We start from the raw sequence: 23,028 nt of genomic DNA, 5'->3' as shown, positions 1-23,028 counted from the left end.
AACGGAGTGCTGAATAGAAATGAGCCTTTTTGCCTTCTATTCCTCTTAACTTGACTGATCTCAAGTTGATTCACAAATTAGATACTACAGTTAAAATATAATATTTTCCAAAGGTCTGACCAAGTAGCAAGCTGTTAAATAGAAGGCTAGAAGGAGCAAATTAATAATCATGCTCAAAAACTTTGAAGGAAATCACTGCTCTTAAGGCCCTTTAAAAGTCAGGTTTCTGTGCTTAAGAAAGGGCATTTCTTGTGTAGTCTTTACAGAGTGATAAGTAAAAATATGTCAATTACTTTTAGCTGCCCAAGAGGCTTACATTTGGGATGTAAGGACTTTGAGTCTGTGACAGACAGGCACAGTTCCTGCAGTTCACACATTACTCACTTCACTCTCTAAAGCTTGCAGCTTTAGTCAGTGACCTTGGTGTTGTTGAGACAAAGCATCTGAGGAACCTCAGAATTTTAAACTATGACTGTCATCTCTTTCACTCTGCTTGTTGTACCCTCACTTGTGTTGAGTAGGCAAAATGAGAGGGAATTAGGCATGTTTTATTTGCAATTTTCATAAATGTGTATGGTTTTTGAGAAACACTGATTTTGACTTACAGGAATTCTCTGCTCAAAAAGGGATGAAATTGTACAATTATAGCTTGGAGTGTTTGTCTATTCCTATAGAAAATATTTTAAAACAAAATAGATTTGTGATGCAATGGAATATATGAATTAATTTGAGATGCCACTTCATCTAGGACTTCAAAGAAAACTGTAAGCTGATAAACACTCCCATAAATCTCTGAAGTCCTGAAAGGGCATGCACGTTTGAGCCTTCTTTCTCTTCTCTCTGTGTTATTGACTTGTGTAGATGCCATAAGTGCTCTTCCCCTTTCCTTTTTCTGTGATAGCAAAAATCAGCTGGAGTGCCATCCTCAGCCTCCTGCTCTCCCTTTCAGTTGTCTCTCTAGTTTCTGACTGAAATCACTTCTTGTGTTGCTTGAGCTTGAGGATCACTAAATGGGATCAGGAAGTCATGACCACCAAGACAGTTGGGTTTTTTTATATTATGCAAAATATATTGGTTAATAATGTTAATGTCACTCCAGTTTGTTTTTGCAAGACTCCAATGGGAATATGAACTGGAGTTAGAGGTGCTTTGCACTCTAATACGCTGATGAAGACAAAGAACTTATGCTCTGTAATTATGAACTAAGTATAATTCTTTTGTTCCTCTTCTGCTTTTGTTAAATTACAAAAACTGGCTCTTGAAAATTTGACTTTGTGTCTTGTCTGTATTATATGGAGGCTCAGAGAGTAGCCTTTGCTGAAGCAGTCTCCAGTATCCAGTAGTTTACTACTGGATTTAGTATCCAGTTAGACTCTTAGTATCCAGTCTAATGAGTCTACAATGAGGAGGGTTCTTCTGGAGTCTTTGCTGTCAAAACAATTTTATTTTGGAATTAAGAATCAAACCAGCATTTTGTATAGATTCTACATGAAGCACTAAATGGTGTGTGGGCCCTTTATGTGCTGGTTGAATGAGATTAGTCTTTCTAAATGCCAAATATAGGAATTTGATGTGTATTTCAGAAGACGTCTGCCCTCTCGGTTAAGAGGGCATAATAAAGTCACACAGTTACTCCCAAATGTCAAACGTTTATGAATGTCAGTGAGTAATTAGGTTAGGATCTTTGTTGTTTTTCTTTTCCTGTTTGGTTTTTATCTTTACAGAAAATATTAAAGAATCTCTAATTATCAATCATTTGTAGGTCAGGAATATAACTTTTTGAAGATGGAGCCTGGAGAGGTTAACTCCCTTGGGGAACCATATGACTTTGACAGCATTATGCACTATGCCAGGAACACCTTCTCAAGGTTGGAGTCTCAGGTTATACCTTTTGACTTTTAATTCTATTCCTCTCTGTGAATGCTAAGAACTATCCTTTCTGAAGTATTTTGAAATCACTTAAAAGGTCCCTTGTGATGTAGTATTCCTACAGCAGTCAAAGGACAGCTTGTTTATTTTATCAAAATAATTTAATTATATTTTAAAACACATTTCTTTTCTGTTCAGTTTCAAAGCAGCCTATTCATCCTGCTTCAGTTCTTTAGATTTTCAGACAAGATAATCTGAAAACATCACTTTACATAATACTCACTTTCTTTCTGTGTCCACAAAAATTTGAATTTAGAAAGATCAAATGAGTGACATGGTTAGGAATGTTCATAGTAACATGATCTGTTCTCAAAAAGAGAAATTTTATTTGATGCATATTGTTTCTTAACTGTGGATTATGCAGTTAGAATACATTATGGTATTCAGACATCTACTACACAAGCCACAGCCTTTGCTAAGGACTGCAGTCCACCATTTCTAACAGAGGCTGCAACCTCTTTTCTGTTGTTTGTACAGATTGTTACAGTCATCAAAACCTTACAATAAAGAGTTCTGCTTGTTTTGCTTTGTCCTGTTCCAGGCTGATCTGTTCTTGACTCCACAGTAACTCACGTGGGGCTCTCCCTGAAATGCTGTAGGGTTGTGGGGAGCTGTACAATGAGCTGTTCCCGTAGGCCAGCCCTACTCGAGAATAAGTGAGGAAGTCTTTCACTCAGTCTCTTATTATATTTCATACCAAGTTACAGTTCAGTTAATTATTCTCTAAAAATATCAGATTAACATAAAATTAAAAGAAACCTCCAGTAACACACAACAAAAATGCTAGTGTGAGAAGTTATGTGCTGGGTGGGTTTTTTTATTTTTTCAATTCATTCATTTTAAGGCAAAAAATACTAGACATTCTTGACACTTTGAAATAAACTGAAGACTGCCAGAAAACTCCCAATTCTTTGCAAATTTGTTAGGCTTGTTCTCAGTATAAATAAAAAAAATCCAAAGAAAGGCTATATTACTCAGCATACACATAATTCACCCCTTGGAAGAGCATGGGGATGAGCCATATGAGATAAATATTAGCCACATTGCTTAATCCAGTTACACATACCATTACCTTAAGGAATAGATTAGAAGAACCTATATAAAATAGAGTAATTTAACAAGATGGAACCCCCCCGAGTCCTCAGGCAATGAAAACATCAAGGTAATTTGATTTGTTGGCCCTGATCTCACCACTTTCCAAGCTGGCAAAAACTGATAGTGCCATGAGTAGGCATGTCCTTCCCCAAGGTACAAGAGGTTGTTACTTCATACTGTTTAAAAGCAACCAGCAAACCCTTGAGGTCAGATATTGATTTATACTAATTCATCATTGAAGCATGAGTCATGCACAGTGTGGTATATTGCCAGCTGTTTGTTAGGCATTGCTCACATGGATAAGTGGTAGAAATCACAAAACATCATAAAGTACACAATGATTTTGTTTATGTACTGTTACTTTATTCAAATGCTAAGGCATTTAAGAGAGGATTGTTTTCATAGTTTTACAAAGTATGAAGAACATCAGTTTCAGGTTGTGCTGAAATTTAGTGGAAAACAAAATCATGATTTATAGATGCAAACACTTTCTAATGTGCCTTATTTCTAGAAACTGATTAATGCCATAAATAGTTTATTTCACTGATTAGGGAAACATCCTGAGATGATTTTTTCTTTGCAAAATTTCTAGTGATGTCACACAAAATCTGACTGGATAAAGAGAGTAGTATGTGACTGCAATACTCAAAATGCTTCATTTATTATAATTTAAAAATATGTATGTATTTATAAATGGTATTCTTAACTACAAAGGTCCTTACTGTTCACTCATTTTTGGACCTATTTTATGTCTAAAAGTATTGGTTTCACTTTTCAGTAAAAGTCCTACAAGTATATAAAAGAGTATAAAAGAATTAAAGAATAAGAGAACATAGAAACATATTCTTCTATTAAATTCTATTGTATGGAATTTGAGGGCTTTTCAAATTCTGTAGCATGATAATAGAATGTAGTTTTGTCCCTTACTCTTCTAATATTTATTTGAACTACCAAAATATTTCAGATCATGTTTAAAAACTGGGAAATTTTGAATAAAACTGCACATTTTTAACAAGTGTACTTCTTTATAATGCCTTGTCATTTAGGGTTATTGTTATTAAAATCACATATAGTAAGTTGATATATTTTATTGTAAAGCAGATAGAGGCTGGTGAGTGAGCATTTCTGTTTCAAAAGCAGCAGCAGCAGCAGCTAGAGTTAGATCTGTTATAACACTGGACAGAAGAATGATTGGCAAGTGTGCCTGACTTTACGTGCTCTTACATATGTAAGTTAGACTTTTAAGACTTCCCATAAAAACTTTGTTAGAAGTAGGAACTTTGTGATTAAGAATTTTGTGATAGACACTAATTTATGTATCTTTATATAATTTTATAATTATTTTATTCAATATAGGAAGAACTTAACAGCAGTGTCTTTTGCCTGTGTAGTTTTAACAGTAGTTAGAGATTTTCCTCCTCTTGTCTAGCAGAAACATAAAAGCTGATATATTAATTGATGTACTGAAAGAATATTCTTTTTTGGTAACTTTGCATAAAGTTCGCCAACCTGAAGAATTTTATGATGTTTTCTATATTTAAAGTTTTCATTTTACCCTCTTATTTATGCCAAATGTAAAAACTAGATTTAAAAAGCAGCATTATGCATTCATGAAACTCAGTTTTATGACAAAAATCTGATAGGGGTTTTGGGGTCTATTTTTATTTTTATTTTTTTTAGGGGCATGTTTCTGGATACCATTCTCCCTTCCCGTGATGATAATGGTATACGACCTGCCATTGGCCAGCGTACTCGTCTAAGTAAAGGAGATATTGCACAGGCAAGAAAGCTGTATAGATGTCCAGGTATTGCACCACAAACAAACAAAACCCACATACTAGCAACTGCTTGACTTGTTGTTCAAGGGGAATGATAAATTTTTTGAGTCAGCTGCTCAGTAGTCTGTTTCCATTTTGGCAACGGATGTAGGCTGATCAAGAATCAAGTAATAAAAAAATCTTATAGATAAGGTTTCTTGACTTGAAATCACCTAAGGACAGACAAACTGTATGAAACAACACTTTGTTCCATGACACTTAATTGGTTTTCCTTAGCTGTTCAATAACTAGAAAAAAAAAAAAAGGAAATATGTTTAATATCACTTCTAGTTTGTATACTGACTGGAGTCCTTTATTTGAGTAGAGTGCAGAGGAGCAAAATTAATTATTGCAATCAGCTCTAAACACTTTATATTTTTTTAAAATTTGGCAAATAACAAGCTAGGACAAGTAAGTTGTAAACTCTTTTATGAATGAACTGGTTAGATCTTAGTACAAAATTTCTACAGTTTTAACAGATACATTTAGTTATTTTATTATCATCTACCTAATTCTAGCATCCTATAATTTTAATGCATATTAATTTTTTATCTCAAAATATTGTTATGGTAGGGTTGCTGTCTGTCTCAGAGACATCAGCAGCAAGCCTGGAGTAGCCCGGAATCAACCCTGGATTCATGTTTTTCTCTAGCCCTTATTCTTCACTAAGTACTGCCAGAGTGGTGGAAATCTCAAAGCAAACGGTTTTAATTTCCTTTCTCTAGTTATGGCTAATACAACTGTTAAACTTTGGTGTCAACCAAAGAAGTTCACAAGTGCCACCTCTCAGCCAGAATTTGCCAGCAAGATCCTTGTGAGAGGCTAGACATGCCAGCTCTGTGTCACATAGGTTTTACAGCTCTACTGCTCCTCATGGGAATTAATGAACTCTCAGTAACAGTTTTGAGTTAGATATATGGCTCCTTTTAACCGACTGATCAATACAGAAGGACTAAAGAAAGGGATCAGGACTAAAGTAAAGTAAATTTGTACCAGCAGCAATGGAATCTACTGAAGATCTGGGGATTCTGATTCTGATGTGCATTTGATGTACACTTTACAGCTGAAATACACCTTTGTACTGTAAGTATGCTGAACCATAGTCTTCTATATACTGAGAACATGCACAGAACTTCTAGACCTACTAGAGGAGAAACCATTCTAATATATTGTCTTCAACAACTACTCCTTTGGGAACAATTTTTGCTCTTTCCTTTTGGTACAGGGAGTGTTTTAATAATAATGACACTCTTGGTGGTATTATTTCTAATGAAAGTATACAGAGAGCAACAATTTCACAAACACAGAGAATACATATATTTTGATAAAAGAAAAATTTTGGAGAAAAAAGTAGTCTATAGAAGTAAAACCACTGTGAGAGTAGCTAGTATCTTATGATCATATTGACTTAAGAAAGAAAAAAACCAGTTACTACAACCTAGGCTGTTTAGTGCGTATATAATACTCTAACATGGACTTTCAGTCAACTGTAAAAGACGCAATGTGCTTTCTGAGCTAATGCTCAAATGGTTCTTCAGAAAAAATATGCTTTTCATAAGGTGATGAAAACGTGTACTGATATTTTTCAATGTCTTGAAAGTCTTGTTGAAAGTTAGTTTCACAGAACTGTAAAACCATGGTTGTGCAGCAGCAGCGTGCACTTTAAAAGAAAGCTATTTTTTGAAGCACCAGTGAACATGAGTCAAATGGATAATAAAAATGAACGATGGTTGAAGGATCATGCTCCTTTTCTGGCACTTAGCTTTGGCAAACTTTGGGATAAAAGACGTTGGTTTTCCGCCCTTACTTAGATGAACCATGCCATAAAAGAAAGTGAGTTTTAAGAGAGAAAAAAAGGCAGAAGGTTTTTCTACAAATGTTAAATAGCACACTATTTAAAATGCTACTTTTTCAGTTAATATTTTTAATAGAAACTGCATAGCTGAATAACACAACACAATCTTAAACATCTAATAGAGAAAGCAAGTCTATGAAAGTTGCATAGTACTTGTGTTCTAATAAATTTTCCAGCAAATACTGAGACTAAAAATTCAGACAGACATAAAGCTTTTGGTTTTATGTAAAAAATCATGTGATCATTGTAGTATATAGCAATAAAACCCCTGACACTGTGTTGCTTTTGGAGGTATGTTTTATTTCCTATTTCAGACAAAAGATAATAATCATTCATTAATAATATCTGCATTGTTTAATGTGTTCATTTGTGTTGCTTTAAATGTAATACAATGAAAATACAGAAAACGATAACTTAATCAGTATTTTTCAGAGATGCACACTTCTTATGGTAAAGGATTTTGTGGTATTGTGCATGTTTTGTTTGGAGTTCTAATTATTCCCGCAAATAGTTTCTGGTCCAAGGCGTTTTCTAGGGCCCATGAACATGAAGTTGAGCTCAGGGCTGCTGGTAAATAGAAATGATCCTCACAGCAGTGAGGCACCTGAGCCTTCCAGGGTCTTTTAAGTAGTCAAGATATTCAGGGTCATAATTAAGGAAAGGGTTTAGTGACTGAGAAGTTTTGAGACTGGGGAAGCCAAGGCATGAGATTTGATATCCGACCTTTTAGCAGATAAGTGCCAGGACTCAAAAAACTAGCAACAGCAATTTTGGTTTGTTTTTAACTTTTTCTTAGGATTTTTGTCAAAGGAAAGCATAGTCGCTAATAGGGATCTGTTACATTTTCATACCAAATTGTATTGTTACACAATGGAATAATAAGGAGAAAGAAATAAGTAATTTGAGAGTCATTCCTTTAAAAATCTTATTTTGAATTTTGAGTGTCTTGGTATTGGAGGACAGAACTTGGATTTCAAGGCTGGATGTATTACAGTGGAGTCTAATGGAGTGAAAGAATGTGTTTTCTTCTGGTGTAGCTACGAAAATTTCAACTCAGGTCTGCCTTTGTAATTTTATATAGAAATTGTAGTTGATTTAAAATTCATATGTAGTTTTATAGGAGCAGGAGAATAAGAAAGGCAAATGATGGACAAGGATACTCTTACGCAGAAAAAGAGGACAAAAAGTGAGTAGAGTGGGACTGAGTAACATATGGGAAAGAAGTCTCACATTGGTGGGAGAAGGCTGTTTAGAGGAAGAGAACGTGGATGGATGAAGTTCAGCAAATTTACAAATTGCCTGGGTCTGTGACAGTGTGTGCAGAAGAAAGCAGATGAAGGATACCTAGCCTGTCTCTTTTTTTGTGCTGTTCTCACTGTTCCTCAGTCTTAACTTCCTGCCAGCTCTCTTGACTTTCAAAAGTCATCTTTTATTTGCTGTATAAGGAAGATTAAGGTTTTTAGGTTAAGACCATTTCCCTATAACTTTAAAGGGAATCAGGTCAATAGTAAGACACTGAGTTGTAGTAAACTGATTTAAGTTTTTGATTTAACAAGTACACGATCAGCAGTAGATATTTTTAGGGCTCTGTGGCAGCTTTATATGCCATATATGTATAGTTGTACAGACTTGTGTCTAAGTAGAAAGTGTTGAAGATCTTATTTATCTTTGGGAAAAGGTAAGCTTAATTAGCCATATATGATACTATGTATTTGGTAGCGTTATGTACAAAGGAATGAGAATTTGTTCCCCGAGTGTCTTGGAGGATCTGGGCTTCGTCATTTACAGATTTCACTGTAATCCGTGATGGAACTTTACTGTGTGTGTAGGCCAGCCCAGAGAGGTGTTATACACAGGCTGTGTGATTAAACACTGCTGCAGACTTCACTGGTGCAAATTACTTTGTATAAGCCTGTAATCTACCTGCTGCCTGCAATCTTTACAAGGAGAAGTAAAAATACTTTCCTATTCCTTACATCAGAAATCTAACTTTCTCAAGCTGTAAAATAGAGAGAAGATCAACTTTTTTGGTTAGTCTGTGTGTGGGAAGAATTAAAGTGGCATTTCTGCAAGTGGTCTAGCCTAATAAAATTGATATAAGGCATGACATTTGAAAGGGGGGAAAAAGCATCAGAGAAAGGATTGGCAATGGTAATGATTAACAAAGGAATAAAAAATGTACGAATGCTTTATAAAGCAGAGCTATATAAGATTGAAGTTGTGATTGATATCTTCTGATGTGAAATATACTAAGATTAGTTCTTAGGAAATTTAAATAAGTGGCCCTTACCACTCATTTTCCTTCCACATTTCTTTCCTAGAGTGGATTTTGTTACTAGTGGACTGTTACAGTAAAAAGTTTATAATATTCCATTTTATAAGCTTAATAATGAATACTACAATTGCTACAGTCCAAATACAAAGCAAACCTTTTTATTCTCTAGCGATAGAATTTTAACTGTTTCAATTACCATTGACCGATTGCAGAGAAACTTGCTTTTCTACAAGAAATTAAAAAATATTGCCCTGTCTACAGAAACTCTGCAAGCCAGACTGGAACTCAGATCCCATAGATAATTAATTCAACTATTGATTGGTATAAGCTATTCTTGTTATACTTCCCTTGAGTAATCAGAAATTTTAAATTAAAAATAAATATGGCAAAACGCATAAAGCTTGAGTGTATTTTATAAATTCTAATTGTGTTAATTCTCAGTAGAAGTTATATATTCAAAATTTTTCTTATGCTTCTGTTAAATTTAGACATATTTCTGAAAATTTTGATTTGATAGAGACCTCCCAGGCATTTAATAAGGATATAAGGTAAAATGTTGTATTAAATAGTTTTGTTCTATAACACATGAGGGAAAAGAATGTTCCATAACTCCTTTTGCAACTTAAAAGCCACAGTTCTAAATTAAATATGTCTTCTGTATGTGGAGCATGGAGTGTTTCTAATATTCTGGACAAAACAATCCTGCACTCTGTTTAAGAAAGAAGAATTCTGAAACATTTTTAAGATGTAAAGCTATTATGCTTAATTCATTCATGTTTTTTCTTTTATACAGAGTAGTTTAGAGACTTCAATAAAGTAAGAGGTCTTCCTCCTGTCTTCTTAGTAATTACAGGGATGCATTTGAATAGATGTCTCACATGCTTGATAGCATTTTGTTTGGTTACATACTTCATGTTACCTGGGTGTGTGCATTGCGTGACTTCATGGTCAATATTTGAGAGTTGAAGTTACAGTTAATTGAAAAAATTTCAATGTGAGCAGAAAAGATCAGACAAGTAGCATTCCCCGTCGCTCAATGTGTCATCTGCTCAAGGCTTGCTTAGTAGTGTTGGTGAAATAGATAAAGCCAGAGCAAAGAGAAATTGTACTAAAGCTTGAAATATGATTGTATGCCTTGTGAGAGTACGTTGATGCAATCTTCATGAAGCCATGCACGGGGGGGAAGAACAAAGAGGGCTCTAAAAGGGGTGAGGCTCTCTTTTACTTCTCTATGAGACAATGATTTTACTGATGGCTTTCTCCAAAGTGCTCTACGTATGCACTGTAAGCTATGACATAATTCACTAGCACTGGGGAAACCCAGTACAGGGCTCTGCAATTTATTTAAGTTTGCATTCATCACTGTGTTAAAAATAAATTGTAGTTAATTACAAATATTGCCTTTTTACTGAAAAGGCTTTGTTCAGAAATGTCATTTGCTGTGGCTGCCTGGAAAAGAATATTTTTTTTCCTATTTTGTTCCTAAAGGACCGAATAATGGTGGGTTTAGTCATTACATTTTTGGAGGGCTGTGCCAGTCTTCCCTTTCTTTCCTCATCACGATAACCATTTGAGCGTCAGAGAGCATATTTAATGCCTTGAATGTAATTTACGCCTGATATTACAGTGTAGTTGTCAGATTACATCTTAGATGCATTTTAATAAGACAGCCTTTACAGCTGTGTTGTCTATCTTTGTCATAAAAAAATCCCTTCCTTTGTCCCCTTTTATTTAAAGATTTTCCAGATCATTTATAATTCATTGATATTTTGATGGTACAGTTGTTCACCTGCTGGTAATGGTAGCACTGTCATTTGAAAGCACTACAGATCTGATTATGCTGTCAGTCATGGGATAATATTCTTGAATTCATATCTTGTATCACACCTGCAAAATTAGTGGGTGAAACAATTTGCTTAAGGTCAAAAAAGATGACTGACTGAGGTGTGACACTGTACCAAAATCTGTTTTAATGGCGGAGAATGGCAGGACCTTCCAATGTTATATTTTAGTGTGAAGAGACTTTATTAACCAGTTCAACAGCAGCTAGCAGCATGACTGACAGGTGAGAGATGGGTGCTAAAAGCTTCAACAATAAAGAATATAAAAGCACTTTGGTATTTTAGGATTTTTTATTTGCTTTGCTTCTAATACTCATTTATCTACAAATCACTCCTGCAAGAGACTTTGTTGAATACAGGATTTAGTTTTCTATACCAATATAAATGAGTGAGTTTAGGTCAGATCAGTCTCTCATGTGAGTAAAGTACTAAATTAAATGAAACCACTGACAAAATTTCAATGTGGTGCCAATAATGCTGTGCCAGTGTTCCTTTTAGTTCCTAAAGGATGCGTCTGTGCCCACCTTTTTTTTTTATTACCAAAATAGTTATAGGTACAATGTTGCAGCATTGTTGATTGACAGCAATGATATTTTTGAGGCTGCTGTAATTTTGGTTATATCATCAGACAACACACAAGTGAAATAGTTCATGGAATAAAAATATCCTGTGTAAAATGGAATGAATGTCAGACTGGCTTAAAATCATTGCTTTGAAGAAATTGTCAACTAACTGGTTTGTTTTCCATTCTGCATCTGCAGTGAATTAAATGTATTCTAAGTAGATATTGGAAAGACACTTTTTTCTCTGTTAGGCACGTTATATTTCATTTGCTTTACTGTAATTTGTTTCTTTCAGCCTGTGGAGAAACGCTGCAAGAATCTACAGGCAACTTTTCTTCTCCTGGATTTCCAAATGGTTATCCTTCCTACACACACTGCATATGGAGAATCTCTGTGACCCCAGGAGAGAAGGTATTTTAACATTTCTTTAGTTAACACAGATACTATTTTCAAAGTAAAATGTTACATTTCTTTAGCTTTTCATTGAGTTTAAAATATGAATAATAATTGAAAATAATGGTATGTCATAAAAAACAGGACCATTGACTACGTACTATTGACTTGACTTTGATCTGTGGCGTTAGAACCACATCATCTATTGGATGGATGTCCTTGTGAGATGAAGATATGATTTCAATCTGCTATATGTTTGCATGATGAAATCCCTTCAAAACTGGCTCCTACTTCAGTTCGTGGTTTGGTGTAAAATGGAAGAGGTTGTTCAGGCTACTGAATGTTTATTTTTCCAGCATGGGCTCAGGCAAACTGGTTGAGCTGTGTGGGGCTGATAGCTGGGCTATAACTAGGGAAGCTTAGTGTGTTAAATAAGACGTTTCTAAAATGAACAGTAATAACATGAAGTAAAGAAAGTGTCATTGTAGGTGTTTCCTAGTGATTCTAGGGACTCTAGTTCGCTATTGATTCTAGTGCATATGGTTCTACTTTCTGGGATCAGTTTTACAGGAAAAAAGGTGGGGAAAAAAATGGGCTTGGGGAGAGAAGTGTGCTGTCCTAGTGAAAGCAAAAGCTGTTATTCTTGTGTACACTTTCAAAATGTGCTAGCTGAATCTTGTTTTAAATTACCGGCTCAAATATCAGGCTGCTTCAAAATAAATTAGGATAAAGGAAGTGATGAAAAGTTTCAGCTGAGACAAGTTATGCAGGAAAAAAAAGGTGTAAGTTTCATTACATGAAACAGTGACTGATATTAAGCAGTCAAATACTATAGACTAAACTATAGACTCTAAAGAACAAATACAGAACCTAACATGAGACTCAGTACTGAAAATTCCAAAGAGGAAGCCTAGCATTTGCCCCCATATATTTCAGTGGTCTTCCACTATGTATATATCAGACATAGTTTTCTCCTGATCGTATTACTTTATTCCATGTTGCTTTCAGGTCAGCATCCTGGTAGATGCCAAGTATATATATTCTTGATGTTTTAATAGATCCTGAGGAGCTGTAGGAGCATTTGCCACTGTGGGGTTTGAAAGTAAAATTATTTGGAAAGTGTTTGCCATCCTCTGGGCAAGAGCCAGAGACAGGAGGAAAAATAGACACTGTACTGGGAGGGCGTGGGTGGCTCTACAGGTTGTCAGGGAAAAACAAATGAAAACAGATGAATAAGCTACAGGTTTCACAAAGGATGCAAATTAGTCTAGATAGGTCGTTTTATGTTCCCACTATTTGTGTTGCTTCTTAGACATTGTTGGGATAACAATGAAAATGGCTTAGGTTTCTTTTCCATCCCTCCATCAAAAAAAAAAATGTTCATCTACAATTATTTGCTTTTGAAAACAATATTAATGTATGAGTTAGTGTTCATGCTTAAGTATTCATAGCATACTCCAATTTTGTGTCAGCCTATCCATGGACACTAGAGTAATTGTAATACATTTGTGTTACCATTATGTTTGCAACCACCACTGGAGCACTATTATATTGTAAAAAAGCTTAACAGGGGAAAGCCCCTGTCTTGAAGTCAGCAGTGTAAAAGGGCTGATTCCCTTTCCATCTTACTTGCTGCTCCAAATGGGGAAAACACTAAGAAGAATTTTCTAACTGAAAATTGACATGACAAGTTGTGTCCATAGGGCACTGTTATGGTCTCCAACTCTCATAATCTCCATATAGTTCAGCAAGAAAGAAGTAAATGATATTTGTGCTAGAAAGTCTGTTTTGTCCATGCTATTCCCATAGGATATTGGCTGTCTTGAGATAAAGGACCCAACTTGCAGCCATGATGTCTAAATCTTAGCTAATGCATATGTCACGGTACTTTGGATATGCATTATGCTTGATGTCAATTTTTCTCAGTAGATGGTGATAACACATTCACATGATGAAGGGAAAATCAAAATATATTTAAATTTTTCTTGCTTTGCTGCTTTGACCCTGTTAAATCTCAGGAATGTTGTGTGGAAGTTGGAGTACATATAAGTACATCACATCATGTTATGAAATGTCAGTGAGCACTTTAGTCACCTAAAAATAAACTGAAAAAGCGTTGTCTAGCTCTTGTCTCTTATTTATTGAGATTTAGCACAGATGTTTGAGCATAGTTCAGAGGGCTTTTATGCATGCTTCTTTCTGCAAGTAAGGACTCTTCTGGTCTTTCATGGCCAGAAATTTAATGAAGGATGGAACCGCGGTGGTATGCATTAGCTGCAGAATTCCTTCTACTCATAAGACATCGTAAATTGCCAGCCCAACCTAAAATGTGTGCGTTCCCATGAGGCAGTCCATTCACCTTTTACTTTTGAGATTTAAGGCTATATGGTAAACAGCTGTACACAGTATACCTATACACAGAAAAATCTCTGAGGAAGGGTGGTGTTAGTAATGCTGTATGCCCTCCTCCAGGGCAAATCCCTCCTTCTGGTATGTAGAAATTTTATTGGCATAGGGAGATGCAACTGTGTCAGTGTCTTTTTTGAATCTGCCCTTTTGAATGTTACATTACTTTTCAATTTTTCTTAAGGTTTTACATGAATGATAAAATAGGACAGAAAAATCTTAGACTGATATAGGAAAAAAATGACACCTACAGAAAACTTAGTACTGCCTGGTGTTTTCTATATATTTTGTGCTTTCTTATCTCAGGTAGTAGGAGTTATGATATATTCTCTCCAAAGCTGCAGTACCACAACTGAATCTGCTGTGTAATCAGTAATTCTTTAATTGTGCTGACAAATACCCATTGATTGTTTTTCCTGTGAAGCCCCTTAGTTGTTCTGTCCCCTTTAAACAAGCTCTGCCTTGCTGTAGCTCTGTTTAATACCTTGCAGAATCACAAATCAGAATCTTAAATATATTTACACTTTTTTGGTTCCTGACCAGAAATCATGCTGTGGCAGACTGGGGGTTCTGCCTATGTACAGGTAATGCATTCAGGTCAATGTTAAGAAATTGCTGTATCATCAAATACCTTGGCATATCAGAGTGAGAAAAGGCTGTGAAGGTTATTTCATGTAGTTTCAAAGGTGGGGGCTGTCGAGGAGGCTCATGAAATTTTAATTATTTCCACTTAGATAGCAGCACTTTGAGACATTGACATGATCACACCTAAGTAAAACCATCCATTCCCCAACCCATTCCTAGCAACTAAGGTTTGGAAAAAGGCAAATTTCCAAAAAAGAATGGAGAAATCTGATGTTTCAGCTGTTTCACGGAAAATGGCAAACTTGTGGCCAGACTGATGAGAGACCTTCAGGCTCTACACAGTTGAAACAATGGAGGAGGTATAGGTTATGGCTTCCATAGCTTGCTGCCAACAGAGCCAGCTGGGTTAGCTTAACAGCTCTGGAAAGTAGCCTGACTTAACCCAGCTGTTTGCATCTCATCTGGGCAAATAAAAAGACTCCCCCTTGTGAACCTCTCTGACTGCACGGTTGGGGTGAAGTCAGCATGGGTGGAAAAGGATGAGACTAATGAGGTCAGTAGGGTTTTTAAGTAATGTGGCTAGATACAGAGATACCTACCTATGGTTTGAGACAAAGAGAAGGTAAGAGTTTAGAAGGAATCTGAACTACAAAGTGGATGGTCTTAGGAGAAGAACAAAAGTTTCGTGGTTGGTGTGGCCTCTTTATTTGAAGGACAAGTTAAAGGAGAACAAGTCTGCAAAGGACAGCCAGAATTGCTCTGTGAATGAGAGAATGAACTCTCTGCCATCCTCCGAGGTAGATTCAAATAGCACTTGGAAATGTAATAAAAAACTGAAGCAGAGTAAAGCCTATGAATGTTTGTACTTTTAGCCAGATCTGTAATATTTCTCATGGAGAATTACATGGTAAGTAGGTGGTTTGGGAATTCTGATAGTATTTGTGCATTTATTTCTTCAATGCATGTTCCTGAAGAAGTGACTAAGTAGTAAAGGCAAAATGTCCCATGATTTAGATATCTGTGAAAGGGTGCATGTAACACAGAAGAAGTTTGAGAGATGGAGGTAAACTATCCTGTCTGACTGTCTGGAACTGATTGTACCATTTATAGTGTTATATTTTTAACTTGCAGCTGGACTAAGGGTAAATTCCTCTCCTTTCAACTGACACTCACAGCTGTTTCGTAGGCTGCCATGGAGATGTATTTTTGCAGTGTGAGGTATTTGCCACTGTGCAGCAATTCATGTTTGTTCTATAATGGCAGGTTTCAATTGTGAGTTCCTAGGATCAAAGCTAAAAATAATACCACTTCTATGCTCAAATGTGAATAGTGAAGTATTTTAGTTAGGTTGAAATACTTATTTATACGCACTGAGGAACTGATACAGAAGAAGATGAATTCTTTTTCCAAATACACCTAAATCCAATAGAAAGGTATTAATTGGAAATGATCTTATAATACAAAATATGAGCAACTTTGACTCTTCTTGTTTGGATTTCTCCCTGTAATTACAGGACATGATGGTAAGACTATACCAGCCAGTGAGGGTCTAAACTGTAGATATTGTGCCAACATGTGATCAGGATGAATCCGATTCCTGTGTTAAAAGTGTAAGTTCATGGCAGTTTAGGATTAGTATTTCTAAAATAGGAATACTGTAATTCAATGTAAGGGTTGTCCTCATAGTAAGTATTGAAAATATGCCTGTTTAGAGATGTTTTCAATAAAATTGGGAGACCAAGTTCAAAAATTCCAGAAATTTCTCAGATTTCTATATAAAACTCTATATAAACTCAGATTTCTATATAAAAAGCTTTATTACATTTTCATTAAAATCATTAAGGGATCGTATACCATTTCTTTTTAGTGATCTTGCTTTCAGAATTAGTGTCCATCATTGTCAATATTTACATATCTAGAAATAAAATATCATGTCAAAACAGTAGTGGAAGGAAGCACAAACTAAAATAAAACAAATTTTATTTTTTTACAGCTGTCAGTGTTGATTATAGTCAGAATGTAATAGAAGAGGAATTGGCAGAATTATGAAGTGCCTTACTTAAAGTTATATTAGCAAGTTATTTTACCTTATTAGCATTCTCAATTTTTTATTTCTTAGTGAAAAGCTCCCCATGAGCAATTAAATGTGAGTAGTTTGTCTCAAATCTGCTCAAGTATGTAAGATTAAATGAAAAAAAAACTTTTCATGTTCCCAAGCAACTTTTACTTACTAGAAGAAATAATTGAGGAGTGGTTAATTAAGTGCCTAAATAGTTGGAATCCTGTTACAGGTGACCACTCTGGCTTCAGTTCTGCAGAATGTTGTTGTGATTGTTTTTCTGATATTAATCACACTTGATTTATTTAGATATTCTCCTCTGATTACAGATTGTTTTAAACTTCACCACGATGGACCTTTACAAAAGCAGTCTCTGTTGGTACGACTATATTGAAGTAAGGGACGGCTACTGGAGAAAATCACCTCTGCTTGGTATGCAACTCTTAAATGCTGCACAGTCTACTGTTACCACACTCATTGGGCTCAATGGACTTAATGGTGAATCCACAACAAACCTCTTGGTTTTTAGGTGTCTATAATGTATCTAAACTTGGGGATGGGAAAAAATCCTCTAAATGGCCTCAAATAAGTTGCTTATTTACTTCAAGCCTTAAACCTTCCTTTCACGCAGCTGTGTATGAGGAAAGATGCAAACTACTAACTGTGTAACTTTTTCCTTTGCTCATAGATGTCAAAGTAAGAAGCTGCCAGAGTTTTGTGCACAGAAATGGGGAAATAGTTTACAGACATATCTGTAGAGCATGTAATGCTAAATCCATGGATCACATGATAAGCACATTCACTATGCATGAGAGCACCTGGTATAGAGTTGTGCTTATGAGCTCTGTTTCTGTACTTTTAAAATTATGAATAGAAGATTGTTTCTATTTCTACTTTGTATGTCCTTCCCTGCTCTTGCAGGGAAAAGACATGCAAAGCAATAATGAATTAAGTTTGATTTGCAACTGATATGTAAAGGCTTCAGCCATCCTATTTTTCATTCAGAAGAATTAAATATGGGAGATTTTACCCCTGTAATGCTACTGCCCAGACACAGACAACAACTTTTTAACCGGCATGTCTATTTTCTTGGCCTTGAACAGAAAAGAAGGAAGAAGAAATTAAGACCAGACAGTAATTATACTTTTCTCCCATTCCCTATCACCTGGACAAACAGAAATTTCACCTAGGCAGAATTTAAGAGGATAATGTAGAATACGGTCATTTAGATGTTAGTTTTTAAATCTCTTTGGTCCTTAAACACAATGACCAGTATTACTGTGACCTAGATTTTGTTCCTCTTTTAAGATTAGTACTCACTTTCCCTTCCATAATGCGTGTGTTTGTGTGTATAGAAACAATCTCTAACAATATTATTTTTCCTTGATTCCCCTAAGGTTTTAGACTTGTGAACCTGACTGCAATAAAAAGAAGTAGTGAAAGCTTTATAGTAAAATCTTTGTGTATTAGGTCCTGATCTGCAGAAACACATATGCTTAACTATAAGCATATGAATAGTTCCACTGAGTTGGTTCTGCCACTTCTGCTTATAATGTTAAACACTTGTATAAATGTTTGCAGCATTTGGCTTCAGAGGCGGCAGAAAATGCAGTTACTGGTTGCATGTTTTTAGGCAGGTTTTGTGGTGACAAACTGCCAGAAGTCCTTGCATCCTCCGACAGCAGGATGTGGATCGAGTTCCGCAGCAGCAGTAACTGGGTTGGGAAAGGTTTTGCAGCAATTTATGAAGGTAAGCTTCTTATAGCATTAAAAATGACTTGATTATGGAAGAAAAATATTAACTGGATACCTTGGGATATTAAAAAACCAAACTAGTAACAGCAACAAACCAGTATGAAATTTGTATTTTATTACTGAGACAGTAGATGTTAACTTTCTAGACAGCGCATTTTGAAGCTCCTCCTGTGATCAGATTTCAGCTGAGCTCTTTTCCAGGGAAACCACTGATAGTATCCATAACCATTTTTTACCAGTTGTTTAATTAACTAAATGTGCATGTTCTTGTGCTTAGTGCTTGGAAAGATTTCTTTGAGTACTTTCTGTGTATTCTTCAGAAAAATCTGACTTATATTTTCCATATGCACTGGGATTAGTTAATAGAGGCACTCTTGCACACCGAGTATATTAGCAAGTCAGCATTCACTTAATTAAAATAGAGCCTGTTTTCTTAAATACTGAATCTATGGTGGTAAATATTATGATTCAGTTGATACTCACAGATATTTACATGATTATCAGAATCGACCCTGAAAAGTGCATGTACTTCTTATGAAAATATTTTTTTATTTATATTAGCTGTTTCTTCAAATTCAGACTAAGGTTGAAGTGATAAACTGTAGGTTAAAATGCATAGACCATTATAAAATATGACATTTGTCTCTTTCTAAAGGTTAATAAATATTAATGAATAATGTTTACTTAATATGTTTCAAGGGTGAACAAAAATTTAATTTATTTTGACTTCATAAATATATTGTGTAAAATTCAGATTATCCATGATTACAAAGTCTTCCTGAACATTGTAGACATATTCAGAGCTATTAGAAATGCTGATATGTGCTGACTCAAATATATATAATGGTTTAAATGGATTGTGTTTCCAGTAACTTATCCCTGGTAGATTTAACTGTTTTCCAGAACAATCTTATTATTAGTTTTAAAATGGGAGCATATAATACAGTTTGGGTGTGGGGAAATTATTAACAACAAAAATTTTATGCTTTTATCAGCTATCTGTGGAGGTGAAATCCACAAAAATGAAGGCCAGATCCAGTCTCCCAATTATCCTGATGACTACAGACCAATGAAGGAATGTGTGTGGAAAATAACAGTGTCAGAAAACTACAATGTAGGATTAACCTTTCAAGCATTTGAGGTAAAGCTTTTTAACTAATAGCAAGAAAGCATCTAGTGGATAAGTGACAGTAACATTTAAGGGAATACTTATTAAACCTGTGAACAAATTTAAGAATTCTCTATGAAAAATTAACTCCAGAATCCATGAAATCTTCCCTTCCCTTCCCTTTTCAAGATTAAAGTTTTTCATGTTTTCTATGATATTTGAATGACAATGTTTAAAGTATTGAAAATAGTAAAAGTTTACCAAATACATAATCCAGTTCAGCAGGGCTACTTTAATATTCTGTTAAATAACCAGGATTTTTTATCTTTGCTAAATCTTATCTTTAAAAAGGACTATATGTCTGGAGAAAAAACACTGTGTTTTTTGCATCTGTTTTGAGAAGAAAAAACCCCCAAACTACTTATATTCAGATTACAAACCTGTATTTAGTGAGGGAAGAAAAAAGCCATGGTGAGTCATACTAGTATGTCTTTAGTGTACATCTCTCTGAGTATAACATTGCTAAACAGTGTTAAACTATTATATAGCAAATAAAAAGTAATATTTAATATGTCTTTTTTATCCCTACACTATACACTAACTTGAAGTTTGTAGAGAAATTTAGTAAAACACTTTAAATTTACTTGTTTTTCTGAATATAGTTCAGCAGTAAAGACATGAGGCACACTTTTTAAAAATCTAAAATTTTTGGCTTTATGGTGTACATAGACAGAGGTATAGTAAACATAGCTATAATTTCTAACCTGTCATTTTATTCTTACAGACAGACTTCAGGGTTATAGCACACTTTTGCTATGACTGATGAAAGATCTGAGCATGAGAGAGTAAGGGTTTGGGACTTAACAGCAATTATGAATATAAAGTATAGAAACTTTAATAATTTCACAGATTCTACTTAATTTTCCCTTTTTTTAAAATCCTGAATTAATGTCAGCTCTAGTGCAGATAAGATCAGCTCTCCCTGCCCAAACAGTTTTCCAAATGCCCTTCAGAGTCTGCATGATGGGGCTCAAGATTGCTTAACATAGTATGTCAGTCCCTTTATTTAAGCACTTTTAAAAATAAACAGTGTTTTCAATAATTTTATATAATTTACTGACTAGATATGGAACTTTTCTAGTCTTCCATTGGTGCACAGTATTTTTTAGTGTGATCACAAGGGAAATGGCACTATGCCTCTGCAAGAGACTTGCTGCAATATTTGATCTCCATGCAGTTGCTCAGCAATGGTTTACACATGCAATACATTATCACTTGAGCTGACCTCAATTCAATATCACCTCTGGGAGAATTAAACTTACATCTCTGCGTATCTTTCAGGATCTTTTTCTAATCACCAAATTGTGGACTGTTTACAGGTGTGAAGGTGGCATGCTCATGCCTCACCATATAGGCAGTAATTAGAAGCAAAGGACCAGCAAAACAGCCCAATTTAGTAGGCAAGTGGGTAAGGACATAGGAAGAAATGTCCAGTTTTTCCCCCAGACTATTTAGTATTATGGCACTCTCTAGAGGAGAAACGTGTGGACTGACACCTCATAAGAAGAAAGAGGAAATTGAGCAGAGGTACAGTTCAGCAGTAATCTCAAGCTGGTGGTTCTTCTGGGTGTGTTTTGAAAGGAAAAAACAAAATTTTCCAACAGTAGGGACTTGAAAGCTACATACTTTTCCAGGGAGAGTCTGAACTGTAATTCCAGAGTGGCAAGATGCCCTTGAGCATCAAATGAGGTGCCCCAGAAAGGCACAAGACTGTTATATCTGTCCTTGCAGCATTTCTTACTGACTCGTCCACCAGGCTCCCCGCTGAGAATGAGAGTTGCTTTGGAAACTGCTCTGAAGTGCCTTGCCTAGACACTCACCATTGGGTCTGATTTCCATTTCAGCTCCAAGTGCTTGAACATAGGTGTTCTGTTTTTTGATACTGAGTCCCTCTCTGGACTGAATCCCTGGTGCGCTGCCTAGTAAAACAGAAAGTTGTTTAAAAAATCACAGTTCTTTGTGCCAGCTGAGACTGAAGAAAGCAAATGTCAGGCCAAAGACTTATTGCAGTGTGTTTGTGGGAAAATTATTTCTCTGTCATTTGAAAGGTACAGTTAAGTAAGAGGAATTCTTGTTATCCATATGTAATACTAGAAAAAATAACTGTATAAATAACCTTCACTCTGAAAGGAAAGCACTAGGGAAGCTGAGATTTCCAAATTGTATCAATGAGTCATCTTATTTTGCCTGCTGTGGGCAACGCATTTTCCACTGAGTGTGGGATTACTGTTTCTTATTTAGCTACTATAATTTCTACTGTCTGCATGGCAGTAGAGATGTTGGGACTGGTAACTCCATCTTTTTGATTGTTATAGTCACCTTTATAATACTGATCTTTCAAAATTAGCAGGTTGGTTTTGTTTGTTTGTTTGTTTGTTTAAAGAACTTTTGTTAGCACGCAGTCTCACCAGCTAAGGCAATCCAGAGGGTTTGTAGAGCTGATCCATATTAATCTGCCTCATTTGAGTGGCCTTGTTAATCTTGGTGCAGATAGTGTTCATTTAAATTATTTTTACGTAAGTCAGGGAATAAAATTTGTCTGATCTGATTCCAGTAGGCATGTAGGCCACTTTTTATGATTAAAGTCTACAACCTGAGGCAGATATGTTTACCTCTATTGCAGTTTGACTCTATGAACAAATAAATTAACAATGACAAAAAATAAATGGAAGATTTTTCCTGAAACAGAATTGCTCCCAGATTTACTTTTCATATTCTTTTCTCTCTTTTTTTTTGTTTGTTTTTGTAAGGTTTTAATTCTTTTTTTAATTTAAATTTTTTACCTTTTTTTCTTTCTGTTGGAGGAGTGCTACAAACAAAGGTGCTCTGGAATTTTGAACTAAATATTTTAGTCTAAAGTTATTTGGTTTGTTGTGGGTTGGATTTGTTTTGTTTTGGTTTGGGTTTTTTGTGGGGTTTTTTTGGTTTTTTGGTTTGTTTTTTTTTTTTAAAACCTTGAACCACACACAAGGAGTTTTCTTTTCTTTTGACAATGAATATTGAGAATGTCTCTGGCTTGTGGTTTCTCCAGGAGATTTCTTACTGTTTTCCTGCACTTTTGTTCCTGTCTTAGGAGTTTTTCAGTCATTTTCTCAACTTAGTCCTCTAATGCCATTCAAATTTAAGGTTTCCTCCAAGGCCTTCAGGAGCCAGTGGTATCTTTCATTTTCCTATAGGAAATGCATTTTTCTGTAAACCATTCTTATTTATGTTTTTTTCTGAATTTGCTAACATTTCACATATTTCTTCTCATCCACATATAATATCAGTCTTGTGAAATTTTAATG

General features: G+C 35.3%; 1 protein-coding gene across 2 annotated transcripts in view; it reads left to right on the top strand.

The window, feature by feature from the left end:
* The window catches only part of TLL1 (tolloid like 1), a 132,179-nt gene that overhangs the window by 77,621 nt on the left and 31,530 nt on the right, over positions 1 to 23,028 (top strand). For both annotated transcript variants that reach the window (XM_051790167.1, XM_051790168.1), the window contains exons 7-12: positions 1,763 to 1,868; positions 4,705 to 4,829; positions 11,671 to 11,786; positions 17,148 to 17,250; positions 18,452 to 18,568; positions 19,569 to 19,714. In XM_051790167.1, coding sequence (XP_051646127.1) covers positions 1,763 to 1,868; positions 4,705 to 4,829; positions 11,671 to 11,786; positions 17,148 to 17,250; positions 18,452 to 18,568; positions 19,569 to 19,714 — 713 coding nt within the window. The remainder of the gene's footprint in view (positions 1 to 1,762; positions 1,869 to 4,704; positions 4,830 to 11,670; positions 11,787 to 17,147; positions 17,251 to 18,451; positions 18,569 to 19,568; positions 19,715 to 23,028) is intronic.

The sequence above is a fragment of the Manacus candei genome, unplaced genomic scaffold, assembly GCF_025592945.1.
Source record: "Manacus candei isolate 608988 ecotype Guabito, Panama unplaced genomic scaffold, ASM2559294v1 h1tg000028l, whole genome shotgun sequence".
NCBI classification, from domain to species: Eukaryota; Metazoa; Chordata; class Aves; order Passeriformes; family Pipridae; genus Manacus; species Manacus candei.
This window is presented reverse-complemented; position numbering and strand designations above follow the sequence as displayed.